The sequence below is a fragment of the Mustelus asterias genome, chromosome 22 (genome assembly GCF_964213995.1).
Source record: "Mustelus asterias chromosome 22, sMusAst1.hap1.1, whole genome shotgun sequence".
NCBI classification, from domain to species: domain Eukaryota; kingdom Metazoa; phylum Chordata; class Chondrichthyes; order Carcharhiniformes; family Triakidae; genus Mustelus; species Mustelus asterias.
In genome coordinates this window covers 74,207,398-74,221,689 of record NC_135822.1, presented here as the reverse complement: position 1 = coordinate 74,221,689, position 14,292 = coordinate 74,207,398, and the positions used below count along the sequence as shown (strand labels likewise).

The 14,292-nt window shown below is 45.9% G+C and overlaps 1 protein-coding gene across 3 annotated transcripts in view; it reads right to left on the bottom strand.

Moving 5' to 3' along the window:
* The window catches only part of xpo7 (exportin 7), a 134,651-nt gene that overhangs the window by 46,053 nt on the left and 74,306 nt on the right, over positions 1–14,292 (bottom strand). For all 3 annotated transcript variants that reach the window (XM_078239648.1, XM_078239647.1, XM_078239649.1), the window contains 3 exons: positions 10,431–10,504; positions 3,837–3,956; positions 1,943–2,089 (listed from right to left, as the gene is read on the bottom strand). In XM_078239648.1, coding sequence (XP_078095774.1) covers positions 1,943–2,089; positions 3,837–3,956; positions 10,431–10,504 — 341 coding nt within the window. The remainder of the gene's footprint in view (positions 1–1,942; positions 2,090–3,836; positions 3,957–10,430; positions 10,505–14,292) is intronic.

Below are 14,292 nucleotides of genomic sequence, written 5' to 3'. Positions count from 1 at the left end.
GTGAACAGTGTATTGCAGAACTAAAGGATAACCCATAATGGAGAATCAATCAGCCCAACAGGCAACAAAATGCTGGGTCATAAGAACTAGGAGCAGGAATAGGCCATCTGGCCCCTCAAGCCTGCTCCGCCATTCGATAAGATCATGGCTGATCTTTTTGTGGACTCAGCTCCACTTACCTGCCCGCTCACCATAACCCTTAATTCCTTCACTGTTCAAAAATTTATCTATCCTTGCCTTAAAAACATTCAATGAGGTAGCCTCAACTGCTTCACTGGGCAGGGAATTCCACAGATTCACAACCCTTTGTGTGAAGGAGTTCCTCCTCAACTCAGTCCTAAATCTGCTTCCCCTTATTTTGAGGCCATGCCCCCTAGTTCTCGTTTCACCCGCCAATGGAAACAACTTCCCTGCTTCTATCTTATCTATTCCCTTCATAATCTTATATGTTTCTATAAGATCTCCCTTCATTCTTCTGAACTCCAATGAGCATAGCCCCAGTCTACTCAGTCTCTCCTCATAAGCCAACCCTCTCAACTCTGGAATCAACCTAGTGAATCTCCTCTGCACCCCCTCCAATGCCAGTATATCCTTTCTCAAGTAAGGAGACCAAAACTGTACACAGTTCACATGGGTCAACATGGGTTAAGTGTAGATTTACCCAAATACTGCATCTCAACCAGTCTGACAAGACTATGAACCTCATTTTATTTTCGTAAGCTTCTCTGGCAGTGTCTTGAATTCCTCTCAACTCAACTTGCTTCTTATTCAGTTCTGCATTTTTAATATAGTGTCGTTCCATTCTGGAACTGAAAATCCTGACATCATGTCTCATAGTCATAGGGTCATAGAGGTTTACAGCATGGAAACAGGCCCTTCGGCCCAACTTGTCCATGCCACCCTTTTTTTTAAAACCTCTAAGCTAGTCCCAATTGCCCACGTTTGGCCCATATCCCTCTATACCCATCTTACCCATGTAACAATCTATATGCTTTTTAAAAGAAAATTGTACCCATCTTTACTACTGCCTCTGGCAGCTCGTTCTAGACACTCACCACCCTCTGTGTGAAAGAATGCCTATTCCACAACTCAAACATACTGCCAACAAAGAACAAAGAAAATTACAGCACAGGAACAGGCCCATCGGCCCTCCAAACCTGCACCGACCATTCTGCCCCATTTAACTAAAACCCCCTATCCTTCCTGGGACCATATCCCTCTATTCCCATCCTATTCATGTATTTGTTAAGACGCCTCTTAAAACTCACTACCGTATCCGCTTCCACTACTTCCCCCGGCAGCGAGTTCCAGGCACCCACCACCCTCTGTGTAAAAAACGTGCCTCGTACATCTCCTTTAAACCTTGCCCCTCGCACCTTAAACCTGTGCCCCCTCGTAATTGACTCTTCCACCCTGGGAAAAAGCTTCTGAATATCCACTCTGTTCATGCCACCCATAATCTTGAAAACCTCTGATCAGGTCGCTACTCAACCTCCGTAGTTCCAATGAGAACAAACCATGTTTCTCAAACCTCTTCTCATAGCTAATGCCCTCCATACCCGGCAACATCCTGGTAAATCTTTTCTGTACCCTCTCCAAAGCCTCCACATCCTTCTGGTAGTGTGGCGACCAGAATTGAACACTATATTCCAAGTGCGACCTAACTAAGGTTCTATAAAGCTGCAACATGACTTGCCAATTCTTAAACTCAATCCCCTGGCCGATGAAGGCAAGCATGCAATAGACAATAGATTTGCAGCCAGCTAATGGGACTGCCAATGGCTGGCTGAGAGCGAAAAGGATCTGTAAACAACTGGCCAGCAGTCGACACAAAGTTCAAGTCAATTCCAGGCAAGGACCCCACCCAAAGATACCATCAACCATAGACAGCCAGTCAATCATTTGTGAACTGCTGCAGCAAGATAGTTAGTTGGGTCAATACCTGAAGACTAGTCACAGTGAAATTAGCGACCAGCCGGATGACCTCAGGGTAGTTTTCCACTTTCACCAGCTCTCCCAGCTGATAGTTACTCTTCAACCGGGCCAATAACCTGCAGAACTCATGGTAATTGTTCGGGTCTGACAAGCCCTGAAAAAGCAAATGTTTGTTTTACATGTTTTTGAGACAAAGAGGTGAAAATAACGACAAGTAGCAGTAATCTGACCAGCCAGGTACCAGCTCATTCATAGATATTAAGGTTCAAAACAAGGAATTTATGCATTTAATCTGTCCAAACCACCCAGAAATGATTGACTAATGGTAGTGAGTCTGTATTTATAATCACAAGGATACATCATTATCAAGGGATAGTATGGAAGAGTATGCTGAATGACAAAACATGCTCAGGACTCCCTTGTCAACTCGATGAATAATTGTAAATCTGAGGTGAATACTGTTTTGCTGACTAAGGGTATTTCGGTTTATTGAGCCAAGGCAGGTCGCTGAAGTTACAGTGTAGCCATTATTTTACTGAATGTCAAAGAACAAGCTCAAAGAGCTGAATGGCCAACTGCTGCTCCCGACTTTAACTTGGAAACAGCAGCGAGGTTCAGTGGTTATCAATTGTTGGGCAACAGCCACACGAGAATAAGGACAGACACATGGGGATGAATAATACTGTGCTAGGGAGAGGTAAAGTTAATTTATTAGTCACAAGTAAGGTTTACATTAACACTGCAATGAAGTTACCGTGAAGATTCCCTAGTCGCCACATACCGGCGCCTGTTTGGGTCAATGCATCCTAACCAGCACATCTTTCAGACTGTGGGAGGAAACCGGAGCACCCGGAGGAAACCCCGTGCAGATACTGGGAGAACGTGCAAACTCCACACAGACAGTGACCCAAGCCGGGAACCGAACCCGGGTCCCTGGCGCTGTGAGGCAGCAGTGCTAACCACTGTGCTGCCTCAGAGAAGAGTGGGGGCAGTAACATGCCAAAGAATGGGGGCAGAGGGTTGGAATGTGTGTTGACTTCATGACACACTGGACAACTGTCATTGGCAGAAAGGTTGAGGACAGCCGTACTGACCAGAGGCCAACTCAGGCACTCAAGTGGTCAATTAAGTGCCTCTTCCTGACATCGTTGGCATTGTGCCAACAGTGGGCGAATCCCCTGCCATGTGGAAGGGAGGTCACGTAGCAAACCCTGGCAGCCTGCCTGTGGGTGGGGGGCGTCGGGGCTTCCTAGTCGGGTGCCCTGTGGTCCACAGAAGTGACAGCCTCCCATCTCTGACTAACAATGAGCACCGTTCCCCATTCACTAGTGTTCTGCCTAATCAGCCCTGGTAACTGATACTCCGCATCATCTTTTCCCGAGGGAAGCCTCCATGCTGCTTCTGGCAGCTGGGTGCAGTCACAGCAGTGGGCACCGTTCCCAGTGGCACTCCCGAGTCTGAAGGAGCCGCTGGCTCTCCAACTGACCGACAGCTCTTGCAGCCGGGATCTCATCCCGCAGGGACAGATCGTTAGCTGTCTGATTGCCGCAGAACCCAGTCAGAGCACCCTGGGACAGCCGAGGAGACGGTGTCCCCCCCCAGCTTTCCAGTCTGTGGTCAAAACCATCAGTGCTCCAGGAAAATCCAACCAGAGAAACAGCCACTCAGATTAGAAACAAAAAACTCGGTCATTCAGGAACGCAAATGTGAATAGACTCCACGTTATTTTATATTCTTATCAGACACAACCTTATTGCCGTGGCACCTACTGCCTCAGGGACAGTCGTTGAACCTTCAGTTTAGTCCACTAACTGGCCACCCTGATTACACGCAATAGAAACTTCAACCAAAAATACCCTTCCACTCAATTCCGCTCCTGTTAAGAGATCTCTGTCCATTACCTGCGGGTTTTCCAGTATCCTCTTCACTCCATCCACTAAGTGAGACAGGAACTTTGCTCGTTCTGCGTTGTTAAATAGTGATCTCCGGACCGAAGCTATCTGTACTAAACAGGATAACACCTGGAAAGGGGGAGGTCAGAAAAGAGCTACAGTCAGTGAGAGGAGCTTGACAGAACGCGGAGACGTCTTTTGCTGAAGCGACTGTCACGTGTGACGGGTATCCCTGCTGCTCGAGGGTCCAGCGACAGAGAATTAACTGGAAGCCTTCATCCTCATGTTGATAGCGATGCTAATTATTCCGGGGCATTTTCATCCAGGGAAAAGCCGTTCCACTGGAAGGGAGTTCAACAACTGGGAGAAACAGAGGCTGAACAGTTGGTTTAAAAAAAACTGAGTGGGGTAATGAGGAGAACCCTTTTCCACGCAGGGAGTTATTATGATTTGGGATGCAATGCCTGAACGGAAGCAGAGTCAATAATTTTCAAAGGGGAATGAACTGGATCAATATTTGAAGGGGGAGATATTTGTGGGGATATGGGGAGGGCCAGGGAAGTGGAATAATTTAGTTCCCTCTATCAAAGGGCTGGCTGCCCCAAATGGAGGGAAATTTGGAAAATTAAAACCAATGCATCAACGATCTCACCGGACATTGCTTCCAAGACTTGTCAACCTGCGGTTCCAACAATTTGTTAAGCACTGAGTAAATATCCTGAGTCCCTTCCTCCCTTCCAATTTCTGAGTTACAGCTATTCTGGGACGTTACTTTTAGCTTCTATTGTGAAGACTGATGCAAAATGTTCAACTCATTTGCCCCCATCTTCTTATTTTCTATCAACTCCCCAGACTCATTTTCTATAGGAGCAGCACTCACTTTGTTAACTCTTTTTAAAATATATATATATATAGAAATTCTTACTTTCCATCTTTATATCGTACTCTGAATTTTTTTCTTGTTTGCCCGAGTAGACCATTCGGCCCGTTGAACCTGTCCACTATTCACTCAGATCATGACTATTCTGGTTGTGATCAACACCACTTCCCTGCCTGTGCCCATAATGTGGAGTTGCTGGCGTTGGACTGGAGTGGGCACAGAAAGTAGTCTCACAACACCAGGTTAAAGTCCAACAGGTTTATTTGGTAGCACGAGCTTTCGGAGCGCTGCCCCTTCATCAGGTGAGTGCAGGATTGGTTTCACAAACGGGGCATATTATAGACACAAACTCAATTACAAGGTAATGGTTGGAATGCGAGTCTTAACAGGTAACCAAGTCTTTACAGGTGCAGACATTGTGAGTGGAGAGAGGGTTAAGCACAGGTTAAAGAGATGTGTATTGTCTCAAGCCAGGACAGTTAGTGAGATTTTGCAAGCCCAGGTAAATCGTGGGGATAGTGTGACATGAACCCAAGATCCCAGTTGAGGCCGTCCTCATGTGTGCGGAACCTGGCTATCAGTCCCTGCTCAGCGGCTCTGTTGTTGTGTGTCTTGGAGGCTGCCTTGGAGAACGCTTACCCGAAGATCAGAGGCTGAATGGCCGTGACTGCTGAAGTGTTCCCCGACAGGAAGAGAACACTCCTGCCTGGTGATTGTCGAGCGGTGTCCATTCATCTGTTGTGAAGACTTGATTACCTGTAAAGACTCGCATTCCAACCACTATCTTGTAATTGAGTTTGTGTCTATAGTTGCCCTGTTTCTGAAACAAATCCTGCACTCACCTGATGAAGGAGCGGTGCTCCAAAAGCTCGTGCTACCAAATAATCCTGTTGGACTTTAACCTGGTGTTGTGAGACTACTCACTGTGCCCATAATCCCTGCTAATCACGAATCTGCCTCACACAATGGCTCAGCCCCCACTGCTCTCTGGGAAAGAGAATTCCAAAGACGAATCGTCCTCTGAAAGAGATGCACCCTCATCCCAGCATTAAATGGCAGACCTCTCGTTTTGAATCTGTGCCCCAGTTCTGGCTTCCCCGACGCGAGGAAACAGGGATTGTTTGTGCTATCCAGGATGACTGTCAAGTAGTACACCTTCTAAATGAGCAAAAGTCACAAAGGGACAAGGTGGCAGCTGATGCAGAGAGATTTGATCAGACAGATATAACCAGTTCTACCTGTTATTACGGTCAATCAGAGATAACCAGTTCCACTTGTTTTCCCAGGAAATGGAAGAAGTCACCATTGGTCTTGCCCAATAAGCTCTCTGAATTCCTGTAGGTAATTGGCTGTTTGGGGCTTTTTTTAAAATCACATTTGGAGAGGGAGGGAGTTGGAGGTGAGGACAGGAGCCCGACTTGCTGGTCACAGAAGAATCCAGCCACTGATACAGGCTAGCCAACATAGTCATAGAATCATAGAGATTTACACCATGGAAACAGGCTCTTCGGCCCAACTTGTCCATGCCGCCCTTTTTTTAAACCCCTAAGCTAAACCCAATTGCCCGCATTTGGCCCATATCCCTCTGTACCCATGTAACTGTCTAAATGCTTTTTTAAGGACAAAATTGTATCCGCCTCTACTACTGCCTCTTGCAGCTTGTTCCAGACACTCACCACCCTGTGTGTGGAAAAATTGCCCCTCTGGACACTTTTCTATCTCTCCCCTCTCACATGAAACCTATGCCCTCTAGTTTTAGACTCCCCTACCTTTGGGAAAAGATATTGACTATCTAACTGATCTATGCCCCTCATTATTTTATAGACCTCTATAAGATCACCCCTCAGCCTTCTACGCTCCAAGAGAAAAAAGTCCCAGTCTATCCAGCCTCTCCTTAGAACTCAAACCATCAAGTCATCCTAGAAAAATGTCTTCTGCACTCTTTCTAGTTTAATAATATCCTTTCTATAATAGGGTGACCAGAACTGTACACAGTATTCTAAGTGTGGCCTTACCAATGTCTTGTACAACAAGATGTCCCAACTCCTGTATTCAATGTTTTGACCAATGAAACCAAGCATGCTGAATGCCTTCTTCACCACTCTGTCCACCTGTGACTCCACTTTCAAGGAGCTATGAACATGTACCCCAAGATCTCTTTGTTCTGTAACCCTCCCCAACGCCCTACCATTAACTGAGTAAGTCCTGCCCTGGTTCAGGGCATCACCTCGCATTTATCTAAATTAAACTCCATCTGCCATTCGTCAGCTCATTGGCCAATTGATGAAGATCCCGTTGCAATCCGAGATAACCTTCTTCACTGTCCACTATGCCACCAATCTTGGTGTCATCTGCAAACTTACTAACCATGCCCCCTATATTCTCATCCAAATCATTAATATAAATGACAAATAACAGTGGACCCAGCACCGATCCCTGAGGCACACCGCTGGTCACAGGCATCCAGTTTGAAAAACAACCCTTTACAACCACCCTCTGGCTTCTGTCATCAAGCCAATTTTGTATTCATTTAGCTACCTCACCCTGGATCCCATGAGATTTAACCTTATGCAACAACCTACTGTGCGGTATCTTGTCAAAGGCCTTGCTAAAGTCCATGTAGACAACATCAACTGCACTGCCCTCATCTACCTTCTTGGTTACCCCTTCAAAAAACACAATCAAATTTGTGAGACATGATTTTCCATTCACAAAGCCATGCTGACTATCCCTAATCAGTCCTTGCGTCTCTAAATGCCTGTGGATCCTGTCTCTCAAAATACGTTCCAACAACTTACCCACCGCAGATGTGAGGCTCACCGGCCTGTAGTTCCCAGGCTTTTCCCTGCAGCCCTTTTTAAACAAAGGCACAACATTTGCCACCCTCCAATCTTCAGGTACCTCACCTGTGACTATCGATGATTAAAATATCTCTGCTAGGGGACCCACAATTTCCTCCCTAGCCTCCCACAATGCCCTGGGATATACTTCATCAGGTCCCGGGGATTTGTCCACCTTGATGCGCTTTAAGACTTCCAGCACCTCCTTCTCTGTAATATACACACTCCTCAAAACATCACTATTTATTTCCCCAAGTTCCCTAACATCCATGCTTTTCTCAGCAATAAATACTAATGAGAAATATTCATTTAGGATCTCACCCATCTCTTGTGGATCCGCACATCGATGACCTTGTTGATCCTTAAAAGGCCCTACTCTCTCCCTTTTCACTCTTTTTGCCCTTTATATATTTGTAGAAGCTGTTTGGATTCTCCTTTGCCTTATCTGCCAAAACAATCTTGTGTCCCCTTTTTGCCCTCCTGATTTCTCTCTTAACTCTACTCCTACACCTCCTATACTCTTCAAGGGATTCATTTGACCCCAGCTGCCTATGGATGTCATGTGCTTCCTTCTTCTTCTTGACCAGGGCCTCAAAATCCAGAGTCATCCAGGGTTCCCTACTTCTGCCAGCCTTGCCCTTCACTCTAAGAGGAATGTGCTTACCCTGAACCCTGGTTAACACACGTTTGAAAGCCTCCCACTTACCTGATGTCCCTTTGTCTACCCACAGACTCCCCCAATTAACTTTTGAAAGTTCCTGCCTGATACCATCAAAATTGACCTTACCCCAATTTAGAATTTTAACTTTTGGGCCAGACCTATCATTCTCCATAGCTATCTTAAAACTAATGGAATTATGGTCACTGGTCCCAAAGTGATCCCTCACTAACACTTCTGTCACCTGCCCTTCCTTATTTCCTAAGAGGAGGTCAAGTTTTGCCCTCTCTCTAGTCGGGCCATCCACATACTGAATGAGAAATTCCTCAGAATAGACTCAACAAATATCTCTCCATCCAAGCCTCTAATACTGTGGCTGTCCCAGTCAATGTTGGGAAAGTTAAAATCCCCTACTATTACCACTCTATTTTTCTTGGAGCTATTTGTAATGTCCTGACATATTTGTTCCTCAATTTCCCGCTGACTATTTGGGGGCCTATAGTACAACCCTATCAAAGTGATTCCCCCCTTCTTATTTCTCAGTTCTACCCATATAGGCTCAGTGGCCGAACCCTCGGATATATCCCCACTCAGTACGGCTGTGATGCTTTCCCTAATCAAAAGTGCAACTCCCCTTCCTCTCTTACCTCCTGTTCTATCTTTCCTATGAATTGGCTTCTGTCTAAAGCCCAGATAAACGGGGAGGGTTCAGGGCAGGACCCAAAAATCCAACAAAAATGATTGATATGAAAGTGATCAACCAGCATTGTGGTGATTTTGATTTGATTTATTATTGTCACAAGTATTAACATACAGTGAAAGATATTGTTTCCTGCGCACTATACAGACAAAACATACCGTTCATAGAGGAAAGGAAAGGAGTGCAGAATGTAGGTGTTACAGTCATAGCTGATGCAGTCATAGTGATGCCATGTAACAGGGAGAAAGCCCAGTGGCAGAAGGACTAGGATGAGGAGAGAGATGTTGCTAGGGTACTAGCAGGAACAGAAAAGTGAAAACAAAGATGGAGTAGGGCTTTCATCGAGGTGCTTATCATGAACATGGGATTCGATGGGATCGGTAATGATAAACTCTGGCAGGGAAGGTTAGGTTAATGAGGGGTGAAGTCAGAAATCGCTTCTTTACACAAAGGGCAGCAGAAATCCGGAACTCTCCCGTAAAGTGATATTGAAGCTGGAACTCAAATGAGAATTTCAGAAACCAAAATTACTCTTGTTTTTCTTAAGGTTTTCAGGATTTGAAGTCCGTGCAACTCAGTCCTAGTTTATATTTACCTGTTGGTTTGATTTTTAAGGCTGGCATTTGGAAAGGGCTGCATTAATGCTGAAACATTGGTGTGGATAAGTGCTAACTGATATCACAAAGATCTTTCTCATACCTGCGTCAGCAATCCGTGGGAACAAGGACTTCAACTTTAGGTGCAGCTCCTGAGGTTCCCTGGTATGCAATGTAACCCATAAAGAGGAAAAGCTTCGAAGCTGGTTACCCTCTGCCCATGACATAGGATTCCTAAAGTGCAGAAAGAGCCCATTCGGCCCATCGAGGCTGCACCAACTCTCCGAAAGAGCATGCTACCCAGGCCCAACCCCCACATCTGCCCTATTCCTGTAACACTGCACATTTATCATGGCTAATCCACCTAATCCACTATTAGGTTTATAAAATGATGAAGGGGATAGATAGAGTGAACGTTCAAAGACTATTTCCTCGGGTGGATAGAGCTATTACAAGGGGGCATAACTATAGGGTTCGTGGTGGGAGATACAGGAAGGATATCAGAGGTAGGTTCTTTACGCAGAGAGTGGTTGGGGTGTGGAATGGACTGCCTGCAGTGATAGTGGAGTCAGACACTTTAGGAACATTTAAGCGGTTATTGGATAGGCACATGGAGCACACCAGGATGATAGGGAGTGGGATAGCTTGATCTTGGTTTCAGATAAAGCTCGGCACAACATCGTGGGCCGAAGGGCCTGTTCTGTGCTGTACTGTTCTATGTTCTAACCTACACATCTTTGGACATCAAGGGCTAATTTAGCATGGCCAATCCAACTAACCTGCACACCTTTGGACTAATGAGACACGAGATGTTTGTTGGGGAAAATGGGCACGACAACCAAAAACTTCCAAAGGTTCATTCTTCGCTATCTCATATTGATTGAGCTCCTTATTATGACTGGACCCCGATAAACATAAGTGCAACTCACCAGAGGGGACAGTGATGGAGGGATGGAATGGTACAAGTCGAAAAATAACTGCAGAGTTGACGAATCCAGGAAAGCTGTTGGAAAAAAGGTGGAGGTTTTAATTCGACAGGTGAGAAGCAGTGAGGGAAAAAACAGGAAATAAATATCAAAAGTTTGGCTGAGTAGAAACCTCTTGTTAAAAATACACAGCATCAAAGAGATGTCAACTAGCAAGCGGGAATTGGAAGGAGTCCTCTCACACACACATTATCAGTGAATCTTCTGGGCACAAAGGAGGATGCAATGAAAACATTTTCACTGTGTTACTGGGTGAAGCCACTTGATTCTGTAACATCTGACAGGGTGATCTTTTCCCGCTGGTCTGTGTTTGGTGAATGATTTGTTGACAAGATGAGCTTTGAGATAGACCTTTTCTGTGTGCTTGTTTCAAAATAGTGTACAATCATATTCTCATTCAGTCACAATACTCTCTCACACTCCTTACTTTCTCCTTGTAGATGGTGGACGGACTTAGAGTCACAGAGGTTTACAGCATGGAAACAGGCCCTTTGGCCCAACTTGTCCATGCCGCCCTTTTTCTTAAACCCCTAAGCTAGTCCCAATTGCCCGCATTTGGCCCATATCCCCCGGTAGCAGTATTCCAAGTGTGGCCGTACCAATGTATTTTCCAATTCAACAAGACGTCCCAACTCCTGAATTCAATGTTCTGACCAATGAAACTTCAGGGAGTCAGGAGGATTCCCAGTTTATGGCCTGCTCTTGTAGCTGTTTATGTGGGTGACTCAGTTAAGTACCTGGTCAATGGTGAGTCTTGCCCAGGATGTTGATGCTGGGCTATTCAATGATGAGAATGTCATTGACTATCATGAGAGGCGGTTATGCACTTGTGTTAATGATGGCCAATGTCAGGCACTGGTGTCATGCAGGTGTTACTTATCAGCGCAAGCCCAAATGCTGTCCAGGTCTTGTTACACACTGACATGGACTGCTTCATTATCTGAAGTGTTGCACAGTGTGCGATCAGGTGCATACACCCTCACTTCTGACTTTGGGGAAGATCAGAGATAAAGCAGCTAAAGATGGTTGGGTTTAGGGAGACTCCCCTATGGAACTCTTGAGGTGATGTCTTGTACAGCAAGAGGAGGAGTGAATGTGGTTGGTGGAGAAAGAAGCAGCAAATATTGTATTTGTTATACAGGTCTAGCTGCTCTTCAATGCTCTCCATCTATCCCTCCTGTCCCACCACATTTACAGTTCTGAGGGATCCAAACCCAAAGGCCGAGCCCACTCTTTGTTGTCATGGCTACTGCTGTGCAAGTCTTCACCTTTTGCATCTCAACAGAAAATGATGCAAGATCAAGCCGAGAAGAGTCTCGTGCGATCATCTGCAGGAAGATATCTCCTGATGTGCGCATAAAGATATCACAATATGTCCTTCACCGCAGGGCTAAATCTCATTTCAATGCTGGCACTTCTCCTGGAAATATACCCTTGAACAAGGGCTCTTTTTGGCACATCACCTTGCAACTCAGCGCATCGGACACATACAAACAACATTCCCAGCCAATTACGCTGCAGCGCCAGAAGTCGGTGCAGATGACACTGAAACACTTTCTCTGCAAATCTGGGACACATCAAAATCTGTGACCAGCAATGTGGTGGCACTTGGCAGAAAAACAAAGGCTTTTAGAACAAAGAAAATTACAGCACAGGAACAGGCCCTTCGGCCCTCCAAGCCTGCACCGAACATGCTGCCCGACTGAACTAAAACCCCCTACCCTTCCGGGGACCATATCCCTCTATTCCCATCCTATTCATGTATTTGTCCATTCGCCCCTTAAAACTCACTATTGTATCTGCTTCCATTACCTCCCCTGGCAGCGAGTTCCAGGCACCCACCACCCTCTGTGTAAAAAAACTTGCCTCGTACAACTCCTTTAAACCTTGCCCCTCGCATCTTAAACCTGTGCCCCCTAGTAATTGACTCTTCCACCCTGGGAAAAAGCTTCTGAGTATCCACTCTGTCCATGCCTCTCATAATCTTGTAGACTTCTATCAGGTCGCCCCTCAACCACCGTCATTCCAGTGAGAACAAACCAAGCTTCTCCAACTTCTCCTCATAGCTAATACCAGGCAACATCCTGTTAAATCTTTTCTGTACCCTCTCCAAAGCCTCCACATCCTTCTGGTAGTGTGGCGACCAGAATTGAACACTATATTCCAAGTGCGGCCTAACTAAGGTTCTATAAAGCTGCATCATGACTTGCCAATTTTTAAACTCAATACCCCGGCCGATGAAGGCAAGCACGCCGTATGCCTTCTTGACTGCCTTCTCCGTGAAGGAATAGGGCCTATAAAAGGTGAAGGCGGGAAAATCAGTACGGAACCAGTAGAAATGGCAGAGGTGCTTAATGAGTATTTTGCCTCGGTTTTCACAGAGGAGAAGGACATGGGTGGATGTACTGTGGGTTTGCGGTGGACTGAAAAGATTGACTATGCGGACTTTAACAAAGAATACTTACAACTAATCAAGTCTTTAAGAAACAAAACAACGTTGTTTTGTTTCTTAAAGACTTGATTAGTTGTAAGTATTCGCATTCCAACCATTATTCATGTAAATTGAGTTTGTGTCTTTATATGCTCTGTTTGTGAACAGAATTCCCACTCACCTGAAGAAGGGGCTTGCAGCTCCGAAAGCTTGTGTGGCTTTTGCTACCAAATAAACCTGTTGGACTTTAACCTGGTGTTGTTAAACTTCTTACTGTGTTTGCCCAAAGGAGGCAGAGAGTGTATATAGATGGGTCTTTTTCTAATTGGAGGTCGGTCACCAGTGGTGTGCCCCAGGGATCTGTTCTGGGACCCTTGCTGTTTGTCATTTTCATAAATGACCTGGATGAGGAAGTGGAGGGATGGGTTGGTAAGTTTGCCGACGACACGAAGGTTGGTGGGGTTGTGGATAGTCTGGAGGGATGTCAGAAGTTATAGAGGGACATAGATAGGATGCAAGACTGGGCGGAGAAGTGGCAGATGGACTTCAACCCAGATAAATGCATAGTGGTCCATTTTGGCAGGTCAAATGGGATGAAGGAGTACAATATAAAGGGAAAGACTCTTAGTATGGTAGAGGATCAGAAGGACCTTGGGGTCCGGGTCCATAGGACTCTAAAATCGGCCCCGCAGGTGGAGGAGGTGGTTAAGAAGGCGTATGGTGTGCTGGCCTTTATCAATCGAGGGATTGAGTTTAGGAGTCCGGGGATAATGATGCAGCTATATAAGACCCTCGTCAGACCCCACTTGGAGTACTGTGCTCAGTTCTGGTCGCCTCATTACAGGAAGGATGTGGAAATGATTGAAAGGGTGCAGAGGAGATTTACAAGGATGTTGCCTGGATTGAGTGGCATGCCTTATGAGGATAGGCTGAGGGAGCTCGGTCTTTTCTCCTTGGAGAGACGTAGGATGAGAGGGGACCTAATAGAGGTGTATAAGATGTTGAGAGGCATAGATCGGGTGGACTCTCAGAGGCTTTTTCCCAGGGTGGAAATGGCTGCTACGAGAGGACACAGGTTTAAGGTGCTGGGGGGTAGGTACAGGGGAAATGTTAGGGGGGAAGTTTTTCACACAGAGGGTGGTGGACGAGTGGAATCGGCTGCCGTCAGTGGTGGTGGAGGCGAACTCAATAGGGTCTTTTAAGAGACTCCTGGATGAGTACATGCGACTTAATAGGATGGAGGGTTATAGGTAGGTCTAAAAGGTAGGGATATGTTCGGCACAACTTGTGGGGCCGAAGGGCCTGTTTTGTGCTGTAGTTTTTCTATGTTTCTCCACCTGCGCTGCCACTTTCAGTGACCTGTGTACCTGTACA